Here is a 23,834-nt window from a genome sequence, read left to right as displayed (position 1 = left end):
AAATGTTTCGGATAAGGCAAGCGTTACGATTGGCAAACATCGTGGAGTTCTGGGACATTTGCAGAGGAAAAACTCTTCTGTCTATCTGGTTGGTTGTCCATAACATTTGCTAAAAAGGGAGGAAAGGCGCTACAAGAATTCGGACCCGGAAGACTTCATCATTGACAATTACTACCACTTTGAGAAAAGCTAAGAGGTATTTTTTTTTTTTTTTTTTACATTGCTTATGTTATTAACACTCTCTCTCTCTCTCTCTCTCTCTCTCTCTTGAAGCATCAAAGACTCTTTTGGCTCGTTAGTTAGGAAATTCAGGATTAGCACTACGCAAGCAGCCATCCCTACTAATGTATGGCGTTATATTTGTGCCACAATTACGAGCGCGCGGAAACAAATTTTGAGTCTGCATTCAGACGGACTATCTAGAAGGCATAACATGTTTGAATTAAAGTTGATGTAGTTGACGCTACATGTCTCGAAAGTTCACAGCAGTGCTCTTTCTCCATCCACAGTATACTGCATATAAACTAAGTTTCCTCCTCCACTACGTGACTTAAACAAACAGGCTAAATGTCTGTGGAATTATATTTGATCATGTTTATCACGAGCGAGCAATGAAATATTTTCAGCGAGTGACATTTTTTTCTGTGCTCAAAATCCATTGTTCCTCGCTCATAATCTATCATGTATGGCAGGGGTGTCCAAACCCGGTCCTCAATGGCCGGTGTCCTGTAAGTTTTCCTGGTTTCTTTCGCCGACACACCTGACTCAAATGATCAACTCATCAGAAAGCTCACCAGATGATAACCTGATAGCGATCCTGATCATTTAAATCAGATAAGTCAGGGAAAGAAACCTGGAAAACATGCAGGACAGCGGCTCTTGAGGACCGAGTTTGGACACCCCTGATGTACGGCATTTATTGAGCAATTACCACACAAAGGAACAGCACCCCTCAGCTAGCTAAACTAGCCACTGGATGTCTGATGTGCTAGAAAACGTTCAACACCTGCTTACTAATATGAACGGTGTCAGGAATAAAATCAAATTTTTTAAATGTAAATACTATCCAATAAAATAACACGAGAATACCGCAAATAGTCTTAATGCATCAAACTCACCTTCACCATTCAATCCAGTAGATAAAGTTCAGATTGTTGGAGTCGAACACCAACTAACTTCTGATGCCGGTTTTCGCCAACCTTTTTTTCTCAAATATCTTGTGCGCACTTTCTGTTGAGTGCCAAAGTCCTGCCTCTTCCGCATCGTAATGAAACGGTGGGATACTATAAAATCCTTGGGATTTTTTTTTTTTTTTTTACCGTGTTGCTGCAATATTACAGTCTTTATTGTGAATTGACTTTTTTTTTTTAAATAAATGGATTTTACTCTAGAATAACGGGTAAATACTGTAAAATCCAAGACTGCTGAAAAATACACAAGTATTCATTGTAATATCAAAGGGGCAGTTAAATACAACAAATTACTGTAAATTATTACAGGTAATTATTGTGAAATGCTGGTAATTATTAACAGAGTGTCCATGGAACCTTGTGCTAAGACCAAAAAAATGTATCCTTGTACTGTTTTCAAGTAACCTCTGTAGTAGTATTATAGGTCTACAAATAAAGTCAACAAATTCCGGTTGCTCAAAACGAAAAATATAGACCAATCTATGTTAATGTGCATTCATTTTTAATATAATGTATTAAAAAAAAAACTTTTATTTAGAGAAGCGTGTGGTGCCCTTCTTAAGGTTTTCCTTTTTCCCTCAAATTCCCAGTTTTATGTTTGTTTTCCTTTTTGGGGAATTAAATATGAAGGGGTTGTGGCTTGTCGTCAAGTGTGGCTTTGTGAGGCCAATTGAGCCTTTTCCCACAAATAATAAAGTCGACTTAACTGATGTTGTGTATGTCATGTCATCAACGGGAAAGGCCGGAAATATTTCCTTAACGATAAAAATAAAAGGCTCAAGCTCGCCATGACTCTAACAATTGTTCCACAGCATTCTTCTCGAAGCACACAGACAACAGTCGCGCGGGCATGTAACGAGTTGTTACGCGGCTGCTGCTATGTTTTCCCACATGTCAGCGAACCCATGAAGGTAGCGACGGGAAGCAACCGGAAATGACAACATCCCCTGGCGCCAAAGCTTTTCGAGTCTTGCGCGACAAAAAAAGGGCCAATTTGAACTGGCGTTGCGCATACATGCTGAAGACGAGCGAGCAAACGACCGTCGGGCTCGTCAACTGCGCAAAAAGAAAAGAAAAGAGACTATATACGACAGACGAGTCGCCGCTTTCCACCCAAGGTACAGACAAGAAATGTCCCCAGTCTGCTTGTCATTTGCTCGTCGATCGAGAACGTTCCGCGCTGAGAACGTTCACGTTGTCATTCGAGAACTTTCCTCTTTGTTTGCTTTTGGTCTCGTCGCAAACATTTACTTGCTCTTGTCTCCATGGCTACGGGAGGAAGGGGGGGTTGGGTAGTGTAGTGTTGTCTGGCTCTGAGTGACAGCTGGATCGAGTCAACGTTATTCTTCCACCAGCGACGCAACGGCGGTGACGTTACCATTGTGCCACCTATGTGGACAAATGATGAATAAATAAAAAAAAATAGCCTAAAGTCTGCAGCTTACAAAAAAAAAAACTCGTTGATTTTTGAGTCAAGTCCAACAAAAAGACTATATGTTTAACTTGGTTTGTGAGTCCAAATTCCAAGGGAAAGACAAACACGATGCACCAAACGCACACTATTGTCAAACGATGCACCAAACGCACACTATTGTCAAAAGCAAACAAAAAAGTCGTGCATTTCACTGTTGCTATTCTAGGCTCATGTCCTTTGTTTTTTTTAATTAATTAATTGTATATAGATCGGCACTCATGTATTTTGAGTCTATATAAAGTTTGAACTTTTTGTCTCATCCACCGGCAGAGTCATTCGTAAAGTGCAGTTCTACTTGGAAGTTTCCCTTGGAGTGCCCTCTGTGGAAACTCTCTGGAACAGGCACGCATGCGCAAACTGTCACTGTGGTTGAGTGCGTGTCAGGGTGTGTCGCGCGTCCCTAAAAATAGACTGCGTGCATGCGGAGCGGCACGGACGTAGCCATTGGCTGTGATTTAAATGGCTGCACCAAATGTGTTCTTTGGCAGACGACGCTAAAGGACTACATTAGCGTCTGCATCATGACTCCGTTTGCCTCAAAGGAGTCTGCGCACTTGCCTCTACTGAGCCATCCAATTGGTCTTGTCAGTCCAAAGGCCGCCGTGTGAAATGCTCATTTATTTTTGAACCAAAAGGAAACACCCTTCATCCTTTCCAGTCGCGGATAAACACCGCCCAAGTTTTGGAAATGTCTTTTTTATCAGCTTTAAAGGGAAGCATGTGTATGTCTTAAGTTGTTACACGGCTGTGTTTAAACGTGACAGGCAAATACACCCATGACCGCCTTTCCATGCACTTTATAAGAATGGCCTCTTTGAAGGCCATGGCAAGGCATACGCAACCCCGAATATACTCCAAAGTCAAAGAACCTGGGTTAGCCTTTTCTAAGCTGAAGCTGTACAGGTTGTCCGCCCTGAAGTCAACACTTTGCTGTGTCTTGTGTGCATGGGTTCATCTGCCTTTTCACTCCAAAACGTTCTCTCATTCGCTGTCAAATAAGCGGCCTTAGCAAGAAGGGAAGGCACGGGTGTAACTTGAAAGTCTTTTTGATTTAAAATGTGGTCACATTCAAATTTGAAGAAGCCTTTTGGCGACGGAAACAGTAAGAAGCACAAAGGATGTGTGTTTGCGCCACGGCGCTCTAAACTCTGTCCCCCAGGACGTGTCTACCAAGTTTGCCAAATGGAAATTTTGCCCATGACCTGAGTATTGACTGATGTGTGAATGCGGCTGTTGAAACGACCTTCAGCGGGGGTCAATATTGGGACCCCACAGGTGGGCCGATCCATTTGACACTCGCTCTCTTTTGTTGCGGACACGCATGCGCAGAATGCGCTTGAGAATGAATAAGAAAGAATGTCCACATGGGGACGCCTTTCAGGGTGTGTGTGGTGAATGCACATCAACAAGCATTATGCTGGGGGAGGGACTGCATATTATTTATTGGAGTGTGCTAAGGGGCGGAGCTCCAAGTGAGGCTGTCCCCGTTGTTGCTGGGGGAACGCAAAGGACGAAAGCGTGTGTGTGTGAGGGGTCGCTGTTGATGCAGTCTCTGCTGCTGCTGGTCATAGCCAGGCAGGGCCGAGCAAGAGAAGGAAGAGGATGGAGATGAAAGCTGGCCGGAGGTAAGACCATATAATGTCAGCGGTGCCGACGCTTTTGTATTCAGTGAGCCTACATCCAAGTCCAATAGGCTCGTAGCTCACGGTTATAGCTTGGCATTAGCCTGCGACTACGGCAGTCCCTGGTCTTCATTGATTATTCCTATTACGGTTTTATTTTTGTTTTTTTTCGAGATGCGGCAAGCCTCATGGCTTTTGTGTTTGTCGAAAAAGCAGCCCCGTCCTTCTCCTAAATGCCGCCCTCCCATACACGTTGTCGTTGGCTCGCACCTTCCTCTGTCCCCTGATGGGGCGCTCACTGCTCTCATAGCGTTCCCCTGTTGCGCTTGGGCCTTGAAGGGGTGTGGCCTACAGTGGATCCTTGCCAGCGCTCTGATGGCCAGTCTTGGCTGCCCGGCGCCTTTTGCCGGCCGAGACAACTGCACTCGGGCACGGGCCTTTGTTTGCCCGAGGACGGCAACTAGAGCCGTACTCTTTGGAAGGGCTACGCCCATGCTTCCCGTACAAGGCCCGTACTGCAGCCTGCCAATGCACATAGCATATCAACAGGAATGAGGCGTGCATTTCCTTTTAACATTTGAAGTGTAAACTGTTAGAAGAGACTTGATCAAGTGATACTATTTATTAAGAAAGAACACTAGTGGCCAACAAGAAGGGATGAGAAAATATTTATTCCCATGACGTACGTCACTTCACCCTCAAACATGAGGGGGGAAAAAATGAAAGGACCTTGAAGATGAACTGAAGTCACTAAAGACAAATTATACTCTTTAAAGTGTAAACAAACAATTCCAGTTAACTTCAGTTCATGCAGAATCACAAGTAAAATGACATTTCAGCAGTTGGCTTCAAGGTCAGCATGGTTCTGCTTCTGTGGAGTAGTGGGTTCTTGCTTCTGTTGTTATTGGGTATATGGTGGTACTGACAGAGGGCAGGAAGAAAAAAAAAGTGCAACATCCTGTTTGTGGGCCATTGTGCGCTAAAATCAGATATGTGGACTGATCGAATCGATTTTTTTTTGGGGGGGGGCAATATTGGACCGACATTTTTCAATATGCATTTTAGCTGTCTACGTATCCCAAGGTCTACTCTGGAAAAGTGTCGCGTTTGCATCAGCTTCTGGAGGGGTTTCTGCCCGTAACTCTTTTGAAAACCTCTTGAGGGCATTTTCAGTCTTCTTTCAAGTCCGACAGAATATTGTGTGCTATGTCTGTGTGAATATGGGTGGTATCATATGAAAGATTTCCATTCTGTTGACAGAGTTAATTTTGAGCGGCAAATTGTTCAAATTGCGGCAACAAGACGAGGGAAAAGTAACAAAACAACAGCCTTGTAGACTTAACTTCTCTTTCTCCTCACTCTGTCAGGGTACCTTCTTGGCATATGCTTAGCTTCAGCTATTTCTGGTTGGCTACCCTTCATCCTCACTGACTAGAACCTGTATTGCTTTTGGGGTTACATTCTGCCTCATTTCTTTGCTCCATCCTCAAATCCTCATCCTCATCATCGGTTGCAACATTAGTCTGAGTTTGCTGCTCAACACCACTTTTGAGAATAAATTTGACCAATCTGTTTTTCTGGGTTTTACCAATATCAGGAAAATAAACAATGTACGCAGGACCGTTTTTATCGGAACCAATGAAAACACATTTCTCGCTCTGGGTGTATTGGTCCTGCCAAATCTGTGTGTACCAGTTCTGATGGTTTAGTAGCTCTCATATCACACACTCTATTTCTAGTCTGCGCAAACTTGCCCTGAGTGCACACATCACAATGTGGAGGTTGGTTTGTTGTACCTTTAATTTCCATTCCTACCACAACAGACTTCAACCTCTGAACATCATTGTAGTAACAGTGCCCCAAAATCTCATGCCACGTTTGGAAATCATCCTCATCACATTTCTCATAGTCTTTTATAGTGTGCAAATAATAAAGTCTATTGTGTCACTATCACTCCACTGGAAGTCGCCGCTTTCACAGAGAAAATGTCTTGGGATATGAAGGAATGTACAACGCCCGTTTAAGCGTTGTCTTGAAGTGTCGGCCTCTGCTGTCTATCAGGCAGACCTCTGCATCGCCATGACACTCAGAGCACTCAACGCCTTTGCACTCAGCCAGTTCGACACTGTTTACCTCGGCCTGGAACTGCTTGTCGAAGCACCTGAACTTGGCAAGGTCATTAACAATGTGAGAGGTTGCCCCGCAGTTGACCATCAGGTCTCTCATGTTGTCGCCATGTTGTTGACTGGACGTGTTCTGCTGTGTCTCTCACCTTGAATGCGTACCCCACCTGGTCATCTGTCCTGGTTGCCTCCTCTGCAACCTTCTTTGCATCGTCTCGCCTCCGTCGGCAGGTTGCGTCTCGGTGTGTGGCGCTATTGCAGTATGAATGCCACAGCTTTCGTTGGCTGGTGCGGGCCATGTGGCCCTTCAGGCCGCACCTGTAGCACGCCAGATCTGCTGTTGCCTGTACAGCTCTAGCCTCACCACCACATTCATCTCGACCTGCTTTGGTGAGCCTTGCTGCTTGCTGTGCTCCGGCGGTCATCGGGTTGTCCTCTGTGACTGTAGCACACATTTTCTCTGTGTCCTCGTAGCTCCTCAGTTTTGCCTTGAAGTCAGCAATCGCTATTGTGTCATCTGTTTGCGTGATATGAATTGCAAAGGGCTTAAATGATTCGGGGACCCTCTTCAAGACCATCGCTGCCAACAGCCCATCACTTAAAGTCTCTCCTGCGTTTCTTAACACTGTGATGGCAGTCTCTGCGCGAATCACATATTCAGTCTCACTCTCACTATTTGATTTCTGGAGCGAGGTGAGCTCTATACATGCTGATAATTCTTAGCTTTCGATTACCTACTTAATAGTTTCTTAAAATCTTCAGTGCTGCAAAGCCGTTGTCTTGTGCCTCTCGCATCACCAGTGACAAGCTTTTGTCATCCAAGAACTGTATCAGCTCGGCATACGCTTCCTCATTCTTGTTCTCGTCCTCTACCAGCGCATCTTCATCTTCACTTGTGGGTGCTCTTAAAATTGTTTCTTTCAGGCCCTGCGGACGAAGGTAACCCAGAACTTTGTCTCCCATACTTCATAATTATTTTCATCCCCGTTGAATGTTAGTCAGGACCAGTGGCTCCTACTCACCTCTGCCGATTGATGACTCATGGTGCCACAACATAGTTTAAAAAAAATACGCTTCTAATTATTTGAATAAGCAATCTGGGTCCATAACCTTGTGACAGAGTTAATATTAAGCGGCAAACGGTTCAAATTCTGGCATCAATATGAGGGAGAAGTAACAAAACAACATACTTGGAGACTTGACTTCTCTTTCACACCATCAGAGCTAACTGCCCTCAACGCCATGGGGTTTTTATTAGCCACGACCACATGCAGGTGGATCACATCAGCATAATGACATTGCATGATTATGTAAACATTTAAACAAAAATAACTTGCCCAAGTGTCCATAACCCTAACCCTAATAAAAACATAGATCGTTACAAATTAGAGAGCATCACTCAACACATTCCTTATTTTGAATAGCATGTACAGTAAAGTAATATCTGTGTTCAAAGGGTGGAAACAGTGTCATCCAATGGTACTTAATTGGCATATACAGTAAGTATTCTCTGGTAAGGAATCATATTTGCATTGTCCAATCTTTATGTTGTCCAATCTTTCCTGATAACAGAATTTCCTTATGTGGGAAACGACGGTACATGTCCTGCACGAACGTACAAGTCCGGTAACAAAATACAGAACATGTGTAACAACACAAGCAATAAAATGCAAAAATATTTTGTCTAAAACCTTTTTATTTCACAAAATATTCAGAACATGTACTGTATTTGAACAGAATACTGGAAAATGCAAAAATATGGTACAAATACTCCACTGTTTATAAAAGAACATCAATCTCTGGCCTCTGTCGATCATTGTTGATCGTGGATGGTGCATCCTACACCAGTAAATGATATCACAATATGTTAAACAGTTCTTCTCACATCTCTGTTGGTGGCTAAATAGTCCTATCCTGGAACCACATTATTTTCCACAGTGTGTACACTCGTGTCCCAGAATCTGTTGCTCCTTCCTGCAAGCTCTCCTCTCCTCTGCTACATGCATCAAACTCTTTTCCCCTGCCTTGAGTCTGTTGGAGAGAGTGCACCGCCAACGGGCACAGTCTTGAGCCTGGTCCTCCCAGTTGTTGGTGTCCATGCTGACTGCCAGGAAATCCCTTTTCTCGATGTCCCTGAATTGGAGCTTGGGGCGACCTGTAGTAAGGCTGCCAGATTGTAGTTCGCCATACAGGATGTCTTTGGGTAGTCGCACATCTTCCATACGACATACTGCATGTGGCCAAGCCATCATAGTCGTCTTGGTCTGAGCGTGGTGTACATGCTTGGTAGGTTGGCACGAGACAACACCTCAGTTTGTCACACAATCCTTCCATGTGATACCTAGGATGTTTCAGAGGCATCTCATGTGGAATGTGTTTAGACGCTTCTCTTGCCTTGTGTAGGTGGTCCACGTTTCGCTCCCATATAGAAGTGTGCTCATGACATTATACACTGCCATCCTAGTTTTGATCGTGAGCTTTGTGTTAGTCAACACACGTGATGATAGACAAACAAAAGTGGAAGCTGCGATCCTTTTGTCTAACTCACAGTTGAGACTGAAATTGTCGAACCGAGGTAGGTGAACTGGTGGACAACGTCAAGCGGGTGGTCACCTATGTTGTTGGTTGGTACAAGGTTGGTTCCTTGACACAGGATTTTGCTTTTCTTTAGGCTGATGGTTAGCCCAAATACGTTGCAGGCAATTGATAATCTGTGCATAAGGATTTGTAGTTCTTGTTCGGTATGAGTCACGATGGTTGCTTCATCAGCAAAGAGCAATTCTGATGAGAATTCGCCTCACCTTGGTCTTGGCCCTGAGGCGAGTGAGATTGGAGAGACGGCTATCTGATCGGGTGTGGAGGTACAGTATATTCATATTCCTTCTGTTGCATCCTTGAACGCATCCTTCAGCAGCACAGCGGAAAAAATCCCGAACAAGGTTGGAGCAAAGACACAGTCCTGTTTCACGCTGCTATCAATGCTGAATGGCTTGGAACAACCTCCGTTGAACTGTATGGTCCCCATTATGTTAGTATGGAAGGATTCCAGCATGCCGTGCAGTTTAGGAAGACAACCTATTCTGTTGAGGATCTTGAACAGTCCATCCCTGCGAACTGGATCAAAGGCCAGTGTGAGGTCAATGAATGAGATGTATATGGGCATTTGCTGTTCTTTAGCCTTCTCTTGGCGCTGTCTTAGGGAGAAGATTGTGTCTATGGTCGATCTGCCGGCACGGAAACCACATTGAGATTCAGGGTGCACTCGGCCGGCCAACTTCAGCAGACGAAACAGCAACACTGGCAAAAACCTTCCCCACGATGCTCAGCAGAGAGATACCCCTGTAGTTATTACAGTCACTTTTGGAGCCCTTGTTCCTGCAAAGAGTGATGATTTTGGAATCTCTCATCTCCTGTGGTACTGATCCTTCCTCCCAGCATTGACAAAGTAGTCTGTGCAATGGGGGAAGGAATGAGGTCTTACATCTCTTTAGCAGATCTGGAGGAATTCCATCGTTTCCTGGAGCCTTGCCGAGGGCCAAACTGTCGATAGCCTGGCTAAGTTTGCCTGCATAAGGAATCGGGTTGAGTTCTGCAATTACAGGAAGTTGCTCAATCGCTTCTAGTGCTGTTACAGCAACAGAGTTCTGTGTGAAGTAGAGCTCAGTGTATTATTAGATTAATCTATTCAGTTGTGCTGACTTGCACATGGGTGGCCCTACTGCTCGCTTTATACCATCATATGATCTCACCGGTGATGGCTGCCCTCTGAATGTCTGAGCTCACTTCCTGCCAATACTCATTGGCACAGATTCTGGCGGCACGTTGGGTAGACTGTCGTGCTGAACGTAGCTGTTGTAGGTGCTTGTAGCCCAGTAATGCGGTCTGTTTCTCTTTGATGACTGGGATCATGATGAGGGATTTGGCCTCAAACCAGTCTTTTGTGTTGGTGAATTTCCTCCTGAATGTTGCCAGAGCCGTTTCGTAGATAGTGTCCCGTAGGCTCTCCCAGTTCTCAGGAGCAGTGTTGGGGCTCACCATAGCGCTCAATTTTACTGCCAGGTCGGATGCAAACTGTACTTGGATGTCAGGTTGTGTCATCCTGCTGGTGTCTATACAGGGATTTCTGATCTGTTTTGAATGGTAAAATTTCTTTGAGGTTATGTGAACTTTGCAACTCACTAGGGCAATGTCTGTGTCGCAGTCAGCGCTGTGATAAGCTTGCGTGTGGAGAATGGTCGAGATATCAGACCGACGAAATTAGCACAAGATCTAGCTGGTGCCATTGCTTTGAGCTTGGATGGCGCCAGGTATGTTTGTGCTGGAGTTTGGTCGTGAAAAGACAGTTGGTCACACACAGGTTGTGGAGTGAGCAAAGCTCAAGCAGCCGCTGGCCGTTCTCATTCATTTGCCCCACTCCAAACTTTGGAAGGGAAGGCGGCCAAGATTCGTGATCAGCATCAAAACGGGCGTTGAAGTCCCTCAGTAGCATGATTGATTCTTTGCAGGAATGTCACGAATGGATTGAGAGAGCTTCGTCTAGAATTGATCTTTTGCTTCATCTGTTGAGGTGAGTGTCAGAGCATACAGTATGCGGATATAAGTGTCAGTGTCCCAGACGTTGTGTTTAGTCTCAGAGTGAGGAGGTGTTCACATCTACTTCCGACTTCCACCTTGCCTAGGAGTTTGTCAGTAATAGGAGTCGGTAATGTACAGTCTGCTCTTAGGAGTTTTCCTAATCCCAATGCACCCAATGAGGATGACAGACTGTGGCGGGACAGTACCTTACTGACTAGGGGCTGCCCAGTTTTAGGCGGGCGGTAACTGTACAGTGAGATCCTACAGTCTCTCCACCAACGGAAGCAACCCCTGGCGCCAGGCTCTACGCCAACCGAGCCGCGGCTTATAACCGGTATTGCTGCTTCCCGTGTGATGCGAGCTGGAGTGTCCTCTCCAGGGCGGTAGTAGTAGGATACAAGCAAGGGCAGGGTGATATGGAGAACAAGATGTTGCCCATGCAGCGGGTCCCCCCTCCCCATGTCAAAGATGGTCCCAAAGGAGTAGCATGGTGAATGACCCGATCTTACCTCAGTCCTGTTAATCATCTAAGGACAACTAACAGTCCTGACCGACTCTCCGTTTAAATTTTAAACGGAGAGTCGGTCAGAACTGCCAATACTCATTGGCACAGATTCTGGCGGCACGTTGGGTAGACTGTCGTGCTGAACGTAGCTGTTGTAGGTTTGTGCGCTTTGGACATTGCTTGTAGCCCAGCACAGGTCTAACGCCGTTTTGCCAAGCGACAAACATTTGCGTAAGTCGGTATTCTAAAGCGTCTATCCGGCTTAAGCCATCCCGCGACCTCGTCGAGTAACCTTTGAGACGAGATAGTAGAATGGCCAAGCGATTTTAGTGGCAGCTCCTTTCCTTATAGATCGTTGCACTTGTTAAGACCAGGATAGGGTTTAGCAGTCTTATACAACTACTCTGATACGTTTTACTAACTTCATCCAACTTTGAGTAACTATATTTTATTCAAGAACAGCACTGCCGGAGTTGTAGACAATGTTATTTATTCACTTATGTTATTTATTCACTTATAGAAGATTTCTATTCAGGGTTTGTAAGAATGACAAAGATAGTAAAAAGAATGAATTTCTAAGAATTTATTGAGCGAAAGCAAAGCAAATAAAAGTATTTACAGTATCAAAAGTAACATGGCTGGGCCTACTATGCCCCCTTAACACGTAAAATGCAAAATTACACTCAAAACAATTTCTCTTTTCTCTAAATTAGATTTCATCCAAGGTTATAAGAAATCAAGTACAAATATAGTAGAATAAGGCTAAGATAAAACTAGAAGTAAAGAGTAATTACATTGTTCAAATCAGTCTAAAGGCAATAACATGTCATGTGCACATTTACAGAATAAACATGAACAAAGTCCTAACACTTGTGATTAATCAACACATTACAATTGCAGTTACAGAGTACATAGTGAGCATGAATACTGCTAAATGCTTGCGTTGATCTTGTGGCCTCATAATGTGTTTTCATAATGAGTTGGTTTCAGGGACTTCAATAACACAGGATGTCTTCAGAGATGATTTGGTGTCTGCTGCTTTTTTTCCTGGAGTGTGACAAATGGAGGTCGTGTGGGTCATAACGTGTCATGAACTATGACGCTCACGGCACCATTAACCTCATCGCCGGACTAATCTTAGTTTATAAAATGCTGTCTTTCTCAAATAGGGGGTGGGTGACTGTACTGTACTGTATTTTTAATCTTGAGTATTGTCCGTCTTGGGAAAAAAATTTATGTTTTGAGTAGTTGTGTAGGCTTCATTTTTTACATTATGAAAATGTTTGCCTGCATATCATACAGTTGCTTTGCTAATTGCAAGTAACTGTCCCGCTGATCATGGCATCAGCCACTCTGGTGATTCTTGTGCATACAAAAGGATTTTTGATGCAATCACTTCCTTGCTGGAACAGTGGCTTTTGATCAGAAGATGAACTGGGCACATTATCTTCATCCGTTCTTTTTCTCATAGATGCCATTGTCTACAGGACGTAAATGAAGAACATTAAAATCTTTTATAATTACAGCCAAAGACGTAACATTAAGGAGTCACTGACATGTCACCATTTTGGACACGATGATAGAAAATTGAAAAATGAAGCGCGGACACAGTTATTCCGTAGTACAGAGCGGGAACTTCCTGTGTGCGTGCTTCTGAATAGTGTCCAGTTTCCGGGTACCGGAGGTTCTGTTGCAAGGGCTCGATCATTAATGTAATGTAGGCGAAGAAAATTTAATGCATGCTTTTTTTGTTTTGTTTTTTTCTGGGTGCGGGAACTTCTGTTGTTGGGAATACTTAATATATTAGGCAAGCGTTAGTCAAGGGTGTTAACTACCCTTCATAAAAAAAAAAACATTTGACGAGAATATCATTTATTATTGTTATCACTATTTTCAAAATGAGACTTCTCATCCATGGCACTGAAAGAGTTAACGGGGAAGGGCCAGCTTCCCGGGTTGTGCGTGCATCAAGTGTGGGTGCTTACAGCTCTTGTCTGGTGCTCTTCCCGCAGGTGGCAAAGGAGCGTTTGAGGGCGCCGACTGTTCCCAAGGTCATGCTGGGACGGAGAAAGTCGTGGGACTTCTGTCACGCCCCCTTTCCGCAGGACTTCTCCCTAAACAGTGCGTGTGCCCTTTGTTGACTTCGAAACTAGCTGCGGGCGTCGGCTCTTACCCCAGGAACGGGTCACGCTAGCGCGCGCCTTCGCAGCACAAAGAAATGCTCATGGGAGGCGGAGCCTTTCAGCCCATGACGCTAGTTTGACGCGCTTCACCCGAGGTTGTGTGTGCAGCCGGCTCGTCAGACTTCCCGATGAGCGACGGCGAGGATGAAGCCTCTTTCCTGTCTCTCCCCGGCCCCACCTTCTCTCACCCCAGCCAGGCCAACACACTGCTCATCCAGGTAAGACACAACGTCAGGCCGACCCGCTGCCGCGCGTCTGCGCAACGTTCCCGCTGCCGATGAACATTTCTTCAAGGCTTTCCTTTCCTAAGGCCAGTATTGTTTGTTGTTGGCATTTTGGTGCTGTTGGAAACGACTGAGTGTTGGACACGAATGTTCCAGCCATTGAAAGACGCCGTCTGTTACAAATTTCATGATGGAAAATCCACAAGTAATCTGACAGCTGTTGAATCTGACAGCGCAGGAAAAAACAACAAAAGATTAAGCAATCCCTCATTTTTTGCAGTGATCAGATGATGATATTGTAGGAAGAATTGTCATAGCCGCTGTGCTCATGTTGGCCCCTGGCGCTTTTTTCATATCCTGTTTGCGCCCTTTCAGACGCTGCAGGACAAAGTGTGCAAGCTTCAGGCTCGCCTGGACCAAGACGTCGCCACCTCTCGACACCACACCACCTCCAGGGAAGAAAAAGTGGCGCCTGCCGGTGAGTTCTCCTTGACCTCTCGCGCCCCCTAAAACACAAAGCCACTCCTTTTGTTGCTTCACGTCGGTGTGCAAAAGCAGAGTGGATCGCTCAATCCATTGGACTTCTGGCGTTCAGCCACTAAAATTCCAGAGTAAGATAATGAGCGTACGACTGCAAAGTTAGTCGTTGCTTTCCCAATTGAATGTCAGTGAAGGAATTGGAAAGACAAGCAGCCCACCTTGCATCATTGTTCTTAAGCAAAAGGATCGGATTTCAAGTGATCTGAGATGGCCCCAAAATGTTATGGGAAGGGGATAACGTTGGCTTGCAACTTGCAACCACGCTGCAAGTGGCTTGGCTCAACATCGATTGGGTAAAGGCACGTCTCTTACGTGTTTGTTTGTGTGTGTGTGTGTGTGTGTGTGTGTGTGTGTGTGTGTGTGTCAGGCGGTGCGGACAAAGAGCAGCTGAGCACGCGCTCGCTCTCACAGGTAGGTGGGCCAGCCGCCCGACGGCACGCTTGGTCAGATGACCCACTTGGATTTGATACCAGATTTGAGGATGCGTGCGTGCAGGTGGAGGAAGTGGAGAAGAAGCTTGAGCAAATAAAGGAAGGTAGCAGACTCTGCTCTGGACTGGTGAGCACAAGTCTGCACGCGAGAGGCTGCTGCAGGCACAATTTGGAAAGTTCTGCTTCCCAGTCACAAATGTTTTGGCCTATTTAGTAAATTATTTCCATGATTTATATGGATCAAAAACTAGTTGAGAGCAAACAGAAGTGTGGGAGGTGGGAAGTTCCTAAAAAGGCAAGTTGTCAAAACATGCGATGAGGGTGTTCCTCCTGCAGGGGGTGACAGACTTGGAGAAGCACCTGGAGTTGCTGGAGCTGGAGAACAAGATCCTGAAACGGCAGCTGACCTCAGGCGAGGCCTCGGAGGGTGTCTGTGGTTGCGCTCAGGTGGGCCATCTATCTGCAAGTCCACTCCAGTACGCCTTTAAGCCAGAGGTGTCCAAAGTTTGGCCCATCTTTAAGAAATTAAAATTGAAGAATTTGAAAGTGGCCCTTTCCTACTTCTATTTTTTCCCACATATGGTCTCTTCTGAAAATTTCTCAACACTACTCAAGTAGGGATCATCATTTGCTGGCCAACGTGCCAATTGGGTGCAAAGGTCTGGTGTCCCCACCCAGGAGGCGGAGGCCCTGCGGTGGGAGCTGACAGGCTGGGAGAAGCGGGCCCGCCAGCGGGAGGACTGGCTGGCCGACGCAGAGAAGCGGCTGCTGGACAGAAGCGCCCAGGCGGAAGCCTCGCGCCAACAACCGGACCCGTGCCTCTCCCCGCCGGACTTGGCCGAGTGGGACCTCGCGCCGGCGTCGCGGGTAGTGTCTCGTTTTGTGCCTCGGTGAACCGCAGTCAGTGGACAATGGACGTCCCTGTGCGCTGTGCTCGACAGAAAGCGGAGGAGGCAGAGGCGGGTGTGGCCCGGCTGCGTGTGCAGAACGCTTTGTTGCTGGAGCAAGTTCGCGTGCAGCACCACCTACTGACGGAGCTGGAGATGCAAGTGCAGCAGTCACAGAAGTCATGCGCTCAGCTCAGGACGCAGGTAACCAAAAACATTTGCACTTGTTTGGTAACTTAGTTAGGCATCCTTCTCGGGCTTACTTCTTCAAGTCTGTGGTCTCTTTCCGTCTCCTACGGCATTCTGAAAACGCCAGCATCTAACAGTCCAGACAAACCGCATAATGCAAGGCCTCTTTGTCAGGCGTTAGCATATCCTTGCTCATTTGAGCTCCTTAAAATGCAGATGTGACGCCGCGGTGCAATCCTTGCAGGTGGCAGTGTACGAGGGTGAGATGGCGCGCGCTCAGAAGCGGCTGGACGGCGAGCTGCTGCAGCTGAAGGAAGAGAAGGAACGCGTCATCCGCGAGGCCCAGAGCCAAATGAAGGCCGTTCACGACAACCTGGCTGGTCAGTGCCCTGCCCGCCTTCCTCCTGAGGTGTCAGCCATGTGTTCCTTCCATAGAAGCAGCTCCGGCGGCGGCAATGCGCTCAATTGAACCAGGTTGACAGCAAGCGGCACTTTGGCGCGCTTCAAAAAGAAGTCTTTCAGCTCTTTGGTGTCACCGGCCGAAATTTACATTCAAAGTTAGCCCATTCAAAGTTAGGTGTTGAATTGTTGCCACCCCTTTTAGTGCTGGATAGCTGGCCACGAAGGCTGATTTTTTTTTTTTTTTTAATCCTCTGCAAAGAACAACAATGAGAAAGAATGCGTTACTTTTGCATGTAGCTGCCCCCATGTGGCCAAGGCCCGAGCACCCGAAGTGTCAAAGACGTTGTGCTTCTGCTAGCCACTCCCTAGTTTGGATCAAGTGCACCCTGCGCGGCGCTGTCTCAAAAGCACCGTCCTTTATTTAGGGTTAGGGTGTCCGCATGGCCTAATGACTCAAGAGCTTCCTGTGTGTTTCAGGCGTGCGCAGCAAGCTGGCAGGTCTTCATCCTGCCTTGCGGACGTTGACCGGTGACTACAATACGCTCAAGAAGCAAGTGCACCATTTCCCGGCCATGCTGCAGCACGCCATTGACGAGGCCAAGCGCGAGGTCTTGCCACTTTCGTTTTTATTTTTCTATTTTTATGTTTGCTCCCATCGTTGAGACTTTCTTTCTTGTGGCCTCCAGTCTCTTGCCCAACATTTCCTGAGCCGTTTGGTGTCGGTTCCACATTTAAATCATGAAAAACAAATACAATTTCGATTGGCGAGTGAGTGCTTCTGCAGACTAACCCATGCAGTCCTGCAGCTGGAAGGCGGCATCTGCTTTTCATTCCTTCCGAGTCCTTGTTGGAGTAGTTGGCCCTTTTTCTCTTTGATTCCAATTCGGCAGACCTCTTTTTGTTTTGAATAAAACCAGTTTGTCGTGCCGACGGGGGGAGCCTGCGTGACGCCAGTCAGTGGCGGCGCTGGGTCTCCCATCATTCTAGTCAGACAGTACATCTAATTAGTGACAAGGAGCCCATCCCGTGTGCTTCATAGCCGCTGTCGCCTGTTGCAGATCTGTCAGGTGATCGGGGAGGTGAGCATAACCAACCAGAAGCTCCTGGACAAATACAAACGGGAGATGAACTTGAGGAAGAAGCTTCACAACCAGCTGGTCCAGCTCAAAGGTTGGTTGGCCTTGCGTCCCGTTTCAAAGACTCCCCAGTAGAGGTCTTCAAATGAAATTTCTTTTTTATTTTTTTTCTTATAAAAATCAATGATTTGGATTCATATTTGTATTTGCTCCACAACTTTGACGAGTTGAAAACAATGAATGAGATGGAATGTTTTGTCAGCCAATGAGATTGAAAGTGGCCTCAAAATAAGTCCAAACAATTTGCAACGGTTTTGTTTTTTTTCCATCAGGAAATATCCGGGTGTTGTGTCGCGTCCGTCCCCTCTGCGATGGTCAGGGGGAAGAGGAGGGAGCGTTGACCTATGACCCAGATGACGACGGCATCCTGTACCTCAGCAACAGGGGCAAGGTGACCACCTTTGAACTGGACAAAGTCTTTGGGCCGCAGGCCACGCAGGAAGAGGTGAGAGATTGTGTGAGTGCGTTACCTTTTTTGGAGACACAAAGCATTTGAGCCAGTGCTGCTGCGCCAGCAGGTATTTGAGGAAGTGGAAGCGCTGGTCACCTCCTGCTTGGACGGCTTCAATGTTTGCATCTTTGCCTACGGGCAGACTGGCTCGGGGAAGACCTACACTATGGAGGTTTGCCGCGCTCACGAGCCCTTCTAGCAGGGACGCGCCTAACCCTAACTCTCGCCGCATGGGCAGGGCATGCCGGCCGACCCGGGCCTCAACCAGCGAGCGCTGCGCCTGCTTTTCTCACGAGTGGCCGATAAAAGCCCAGAGTGGGAATTTCACATCTGCGTTAGCATGCTTGAGATTTACAATGAGACGCTGAGGTAAGCGTGCGGCGCTTTTCCGTGGCCAGCTGCCCTCATGCCCACGCGCCCATGCCTTCAGAGACCTTCTAGGTGAGCGGCCAGCAGACAAGCTGGAAATCAAGATGAATCCGGATGGGAGCGGCCACTTTCACGTCCCCAGACTGACGCACGTGGCCGTGCGCACAGTAGATGATGTCAACCAGGTAAGGACTTTTTAATGTTGGTGAAATGCACTGCCTTGGCACTCCACTTAAGGGTCATTGGTCCAGACTTTGCCATCAAGAAGCTGCTCCAAAGTCTTTGGTGAAATCTTTCGCACAAACTTCCTGATGTGAACCTTCTCCAATTCGAAACACACTTGTTAGCGTCGCCTGCTCAAAGTTCGGGCAGCCGATGCCAGTTCAGTCCAACACATTTGGTTTAGTCAAACAGTAATTGGGTCTTCCAAAAAATACAATTTGAGGTCAAGTGAAAATGGAGGAGCAATGGCAGTAAGTGACATTGGCCGCCTTGGCTATGCGCCTCTCCAAGTCAGGTCCCAGGGAGCCCCTCTCCGGTCTCTCCTCGAATGTGCGGCTCATGAGCGGGCCTGATTCCCATCATTTTCCCCGGAAGAGGCCGGACACAGCCTCTCAAGCGGGGTCAAATCTCCCGCTTCCTCTTTGTCCGTGATAGAGAGTTCTAAATGATGATGTCACCTTTGAACTGTGCTGTTGACCTTCAGGTCCTGGAGGCGGGTCGGACAAGCCGAGCAACGGCCTGCACGGACCTCAACGAGCGCAGTTCTCGCTCTCATGCTCTGCTGGTGGTCAGCGTGGCTGGATTCAACGGCACCACGGGGAGCCGCACACAAGGTAGCGCCGTCTGACACCCTTTGCCGCGCGGCGCCCTTTGCCGTGTGACGGTCTTTGCCGCCTTTTGCCCAACACCCTCAGGCAAGCTGAACCTGGTGGACCTGGCCGGCTCGGAGCGAGTGGGGCGATCGGGTGCCGAGGGCGGGCGTCTGCGTGAGGCTCGCCACATCAACAAGTCTCTGTCAGCGCTGGGTGACGTGATGGAGGCATTGCGGCGCAAGCGTGCCCATGTCCCCTTCAGGAACTCGCGCCTCACCTTCCTACTGCAGGACAGCCTGAGAGGCGACGGCAAGACGCTAATGATGGTGCAGGTGCAAGCAGCCCGCCCGTGTCCTGTGCTCTCAGGGGCCCGCGTGTCACGCTTTTGTCCTCGCCTTTTCCGCAGGTGTCTCCTGGGGCGACCGACGCCAGCGAGTCGCTGTGCTCGCTCAAGTTCGCGCAGCGCGTTCGCACTGTGGAGCTCAACACCCCGAGCTCTGCCTCCAGGAGACTGGAGAGCCGCTCAGCTTCGTCCTCGCCCACGCACCAAAGCCTGGAGGTGCGCTCCTTTTATGACCCCTTTCTCTACCCCCCCCCCCAGTGCTGCAGTCTTGTCGTGCAAAGCGCTACTATGTTTGAAGGTTGCCAACACAAAGTCCCACTTTGCTGAGGTTTTCTCTGTTGTCAAGTCTTTTAGCTAAACTATCTCCCGTTTAGTGAAAACATAGGGTGATGCATGCAGATGTATGTAAATAGAAAAAACCTAGATCCAATAGGAAATCCAAGTTGGCGAAGTCTGCCCGTGGTTTTCTAGGTGAAGAGAACAGCCCGCCCAATATCCTCTTTGCTATTATACTAGGTGAAATTTGTTTGCGCATCTCCATAATATTGTCCCGTATTATGTAGAATTGCCAACACTACTCCATTGGGCAGTGGATCAACGTTTGGAACTAGAGTTAGCAACGGGAATAAGACTTTGCCAAAATGCTTCAAGCCACAAGTGTCAAACCCCTACTGAGCCTCTAAAGCAGTTGTGTCCAAATTCCGGCCCAGGGGCCAAATGCGGCCCGTGGTCAATTTCCATCCGGCCCGCAGCCTCTGTCATAAAATCAATAACGTCTGGCCTGCATGGAGAATGAATACATTGGGCAGCAGTGCTGTTACGTGCGTGTACTAATTGCTCAATTAGGAACACCAAATAAGTATATGAGTAATTGACTGTATGAGCCCCTAACTTTCTAAAATGGCGACAATCAACAAAAGGAGGAAAGTTGACTGCGAGGGCCGACGATTCAAGGATGAGTGGAAATTGGACTATTTCTTCACTGAAATACCGAACAACTGTGTCTGCTTCATTTGTAAAGAGACAGTGGCTGTTTTTAAAGAGTTCATTGTGAAGCGACATTACTAAACAAAACATGCTGACGTATATGGCAAGATCACAGGTAATGAACGCAGCGAGAAACTGAAACATCTTGAAGCTAGTTTAATCTCACAGCAGCAATATTTTACAACTTTTACCGACAGCTGGATATGGACAAGTCCGAGAGATTCGAGCATTTGGTAAGAAAATGCTAAGCTTGTTCGGGTCGACGTATTTGTGTGAGAAGACATTCTTAGTTATGATCTTAAATAAGAGCCGTGTGAGGACACAGCTATTGGACTCTCACAAGAAATCTTGCGCATCCATACTACTGCCATAGAGCCACACTTGGCCTTTGTCCTGCACTCCAGATCTCAGTTTCACCCATGTGGACAAGTCATTTTTCATTTACAATCAGTCAAACGTTTTTTTTTTTAACTTTTCACTCCAGAATAATAACCATTTAAAAATCCAATCAACATATATAGTTACCAATGTCATATTTTAAATTAAATGAGCCCTGCACTTGTTGATATGACTATTACTTGTTCATTTCTCTGTTATTGTGTTTACAATTTTCAAATATATTAAACTGCCATGGTAAAATATTTTTTTGTTTCAAATGTAATATGCACCCAAGAGTACAATTACTTCTGTTCAACTGTTACAAAAAAGTTACTTAAAGTGTTAAAAAAAGTGAAGTTAAGTGAATATTCAATTTCAATATTTAATGTCAATTCAATTTTGATATGCACGTTTCAAATTAACCAAAACACATGCTTAAGATAGCTGAAATAGTGAAGCTGAAGTAAAAAAGCAAATGTGTAACACAGAACGACTCGCTGAAATGTATTTAAATTAATTGCTGTTATATGTAAAGAACGCCCGCCAAGGTTGGCCCCCCTACATTTTTAACACACTTTTTATTATTTTAGTATTGGCCTAACATATAAGACATCAAATCTGTTTGGATGAGGACATGGCTTTGACAAAGTTACAAATGTCTTTTTTTCTATTTTTTTTTTAGATCGTAGCAAGTAGTCTGTGTTGTTCATGAGGTATAGAGCCATCGTTGGCGGTCAGACAACGTAAGAGGCATTGATCACGAAAGTGCAAATATGTCACTGTCTTGCCAACTTTACTTGAGTAGCCATCACAACGAGAAAGCCCTCTCGCCCTAAATATTCTTTTCAGAAGTTTCTCACTTATGTCAAAGCCATGTGCAAGAACGAATTTGATGTATTTTATATATTAGGCCAATACTAAAATAAAAACTAATGAACTTTCTCCCATGGATGGTGTGTCGGCTCAGGCTGCTCCATCACTGTTTGTTTAACTTTTGGTTCACTGATGTAGGAAACAGGATTGCGAGCTCTCGCAATACTTATTGCAAGATCTTGCAGTACTTATTGCATTGCGGGATCCCGTAATACTATTGCGAGAGCTTGCAAAAGCATTGCGAGATCTCGCAATATTTATTTTTTTCCTCCATGTAGACCCCAGTCCTTGAGGGCTGTTATCCTGCATGTTTTCAAATTTTCTCTCTACGACACACATGATTCAAATGTTTAAGGTCATTTTCAAGCTCCTGCAGAGCTTGCTAATGACCCTTGAGGACTGCAGTTCCATTCCTATGCTTCAAACGTACACCAAACATTCAAGATGCAATAAGAGTAAAGTGTTTGTTTTTTTGTTTTTTTTAGCGCGTGTGGTTTTGCTCGTTTGTGCAGATGGACTCTCCCCCGCTGACCCCAGGGCCCCTCCCCATATCTCGTAGCAGCAGTGCAGGCTCCTCCCTGAACTCCACCTCCAAGATGTCCGGTGGCTCCCGACGGAAAGCCAGCTTGCAACTCTCCATGGGTATGTTTGGATCTGTCACTGTCATTAATAGTTTACACATGGATTCGGAGAAGCGGGTATAAGGTCGGGAGGTTGGTGGTCAAAGTGCTCCGTGTGGCATGGTAGCCCTGCCCACAGCATCTTTGTCCTTTGTCACAAAATCTATCACTAAACATGCCGCTTGTTTGCAGGGCGACTGAAGATGGCGGCGTGAGGGCCATGTTGCCGTGGCGATGGAGGAGCTGGCAGGAGCAATGTTTTATTACTTGCACTTTAGACAATTTGTATACATGCTTGTCTGTCGGTTGATATTGGACTTTCATCCGACAAGAATGTCCCTCTCGCTCTTGCCGGCCGTCAGCACAAGCAGATAATGGAAGGTCAATGTCTGCTCTCCTTGGCGTATTTGGGCTTCCTCAGATGTGTGATGTGACTGACGCTCTTTTGATTGCTTTACTTTTTCTATTGGAATTTTTAATAAATTTGGACACTCCTAACTTTATTCATGACTGGACATGGTTTTGCTGCATTAAACACATTGTCCTTTAAAAACTGAACGGCGATGACGGTTGTACGGTAGGGGGCGCCACTGTATAAAACATTTGGGAAGAGCCTTCACCAACCTTGTCCGGCACTTCGTGATTTTGGCGTTTTTAAGATCCACAAACATTTGCGTGCTTTTCACAAACGATTGATACAAAGGGGAACTATTTTAAGACAAAACTCGGTCATCCACTGTTGATTGGGTTCAGATTTTGCAGCGATATTTTTTTATCAATGGGCTCTGCTTTGATTTAATTGTTGATGCTACCAGTAACTTGGATGCATTTTTGAGCAACAATCAAAGTAAACCTTATTAAAGAGGCTTTAAAATGCCACGATGAAACATGCATGTCTGCTCGGTACATATTGGTACAATCCATTAATTAACAAATATGACAACGCAGAAAACAGTGAAAAGATGAAAGTTAAGTCCCCGTGGCTGCACGCGAGGGGCCCCAGGCGGTTCCGAAGCAGACTCATCTCCGCACCGTTAACGTTTTATCGGACTAAAGCAATCAATACCGCTCAGTGAAAACGTCGTCTGAACACCAATGATGGCTTTGTGCCTCCATCATAACATGGACTACTAGCTATTATGGCAAAAAAATATAGATAAATAATCCGAATAAGCCGTCCTTCAAGCGCGACGGATAATTAGGGCCCGAGCAGCTACCGCTGCGAGAGCCCTCTTGTTTTTCTCCGGAATTATTAGGGCCCGAGCAGCTACCGCTGCGAGAGCCCTCTTGTTTTTCTCCGGATTATTAGGACCCGAGCAGCTACCGCTGCGAGAGCCCTCTTGTATTTCTCCGGATTATTATTAGGGCCCTAGCAGCTACCGCTTCGAGAGCCCTCTTGTTTTTCTCTGGATTATTATTATTATTATTATTATTAGGGCCCGAGCAGCTACCGCTGCGAGAGCCCTCTTGTTTTTCTCCGGATTATTATTAGGGCCCGAGCAGCTACCGCTGCGAGA

At 46.3% G+C, this 23,834-nt stretch overlaps 1 protein-coding gene across 4 annotated transcripts; it reads left to right on the top strand.

Annotated features, from left to right (window-relative positions):
- Window positions 1-2,141: 2,141 nt before the first annotated feature.
- Window positions 2,142-22,820, top strand: kifc3 (kinesin family member C3). 4 transcript variants are annotated; one of them, XM_088413722.1, is made up of 21 exons: window positions 2,142-2,308; window positions 13,502-13,610; window positions 13,781-13,890; window positions 14,272-14,374; window positions 14,804-14,847; window positions 14,932-14,994; window positions 15,204-15,314; window positions 15,546-15,734; window positions 15,809-15,958; window positions 16,188-16,323; window positions 16,823-16,953; window positions 17,404-17,515; window positions 17,754-17,926; window positions 18,000-18,104; window positions 18,171-18,301; window positions 18,363-18,486; window positions 19,008-19,137; window positions 19,219-19,448; window positions 19,523-19,675; window positions 22,210-22,339; window positions 22,510-22,820. In XM_088413722.1, the coding sequence occupies exons 2-21, from the start codon at window positions 13,544-13,546 to the stop codon at window positions 22,530-22,532; spliced, it is 2,415 nt and encodes an 804-aa protein (XP_088269848.1). In that variant the 5' UTR covers window positions 2,142-2,308; window positions 13,502-13,543; the 3' UTR covers window positions 22,533-22,820. The 4 variants fall into 4 exon arrangements, with proteins under 4 accessions (XP_088269848.1, XP_088269846.1, XP_088269847.1 ...); XM_088413720.1 differs by having other exon boundaries at window positions 17,997-18,104; XM_088413721.1 differs by lacking the exon at window positions 2,142-2,308 and adding an exon at window positions 4,134-4,289 and having other exon boundaries at window positions 17,997-18,104.
- The last annotated feature ends 1,014 nt before the right edge of the window (window positions 22,821-23,834 follow it).

The sequence above is a fragment of the Hippichthys cyanospilos genome, chromosome 4, assembly GCF_059441005.1.
Source record: "Hippichthys cyanospilos isolate Australia breed blue-spotted pipefish chromosome 4, RoL_Hcya_1.0, whole genome shotgun sequence".
NCBI classification, from domain to species: Eukaryota; Metazoa; Chordata; class Actinopteri; order Syngnathiformes; family Syngnathidae; genus Hippichthys; species Hippichthys cyanospilos.
This window is presented reverse-complemented; position numbering and strand designations above follow the sequence as displayed.

Excerpts from the sequence above, each read along its gene's own strand:
- kifc3 (XM_088413720.1), top strand. The coding sequence starts at position 13,544 with ATGCTGGGACGGAGAAAGTCGTGGGACTTCTGTCACGCCCCCTTTCCG. Across the intron at positions 16,324-16,822 it reads CGTTCACGACAACCTGGCTG|GCGTGCGCAGCAAGCTGGCA; the intron begins GTCAGTGCCCTG and ends TGTGTGTTTCAG. Across the intron at positions 18,487-19,007 it reads CAGTAGATGATGTCAACCAG|GTCCTGGAGGCGGGTCGGAC; the intron begins GTAAGGACTTTT and ends GTTGACCTTCAG.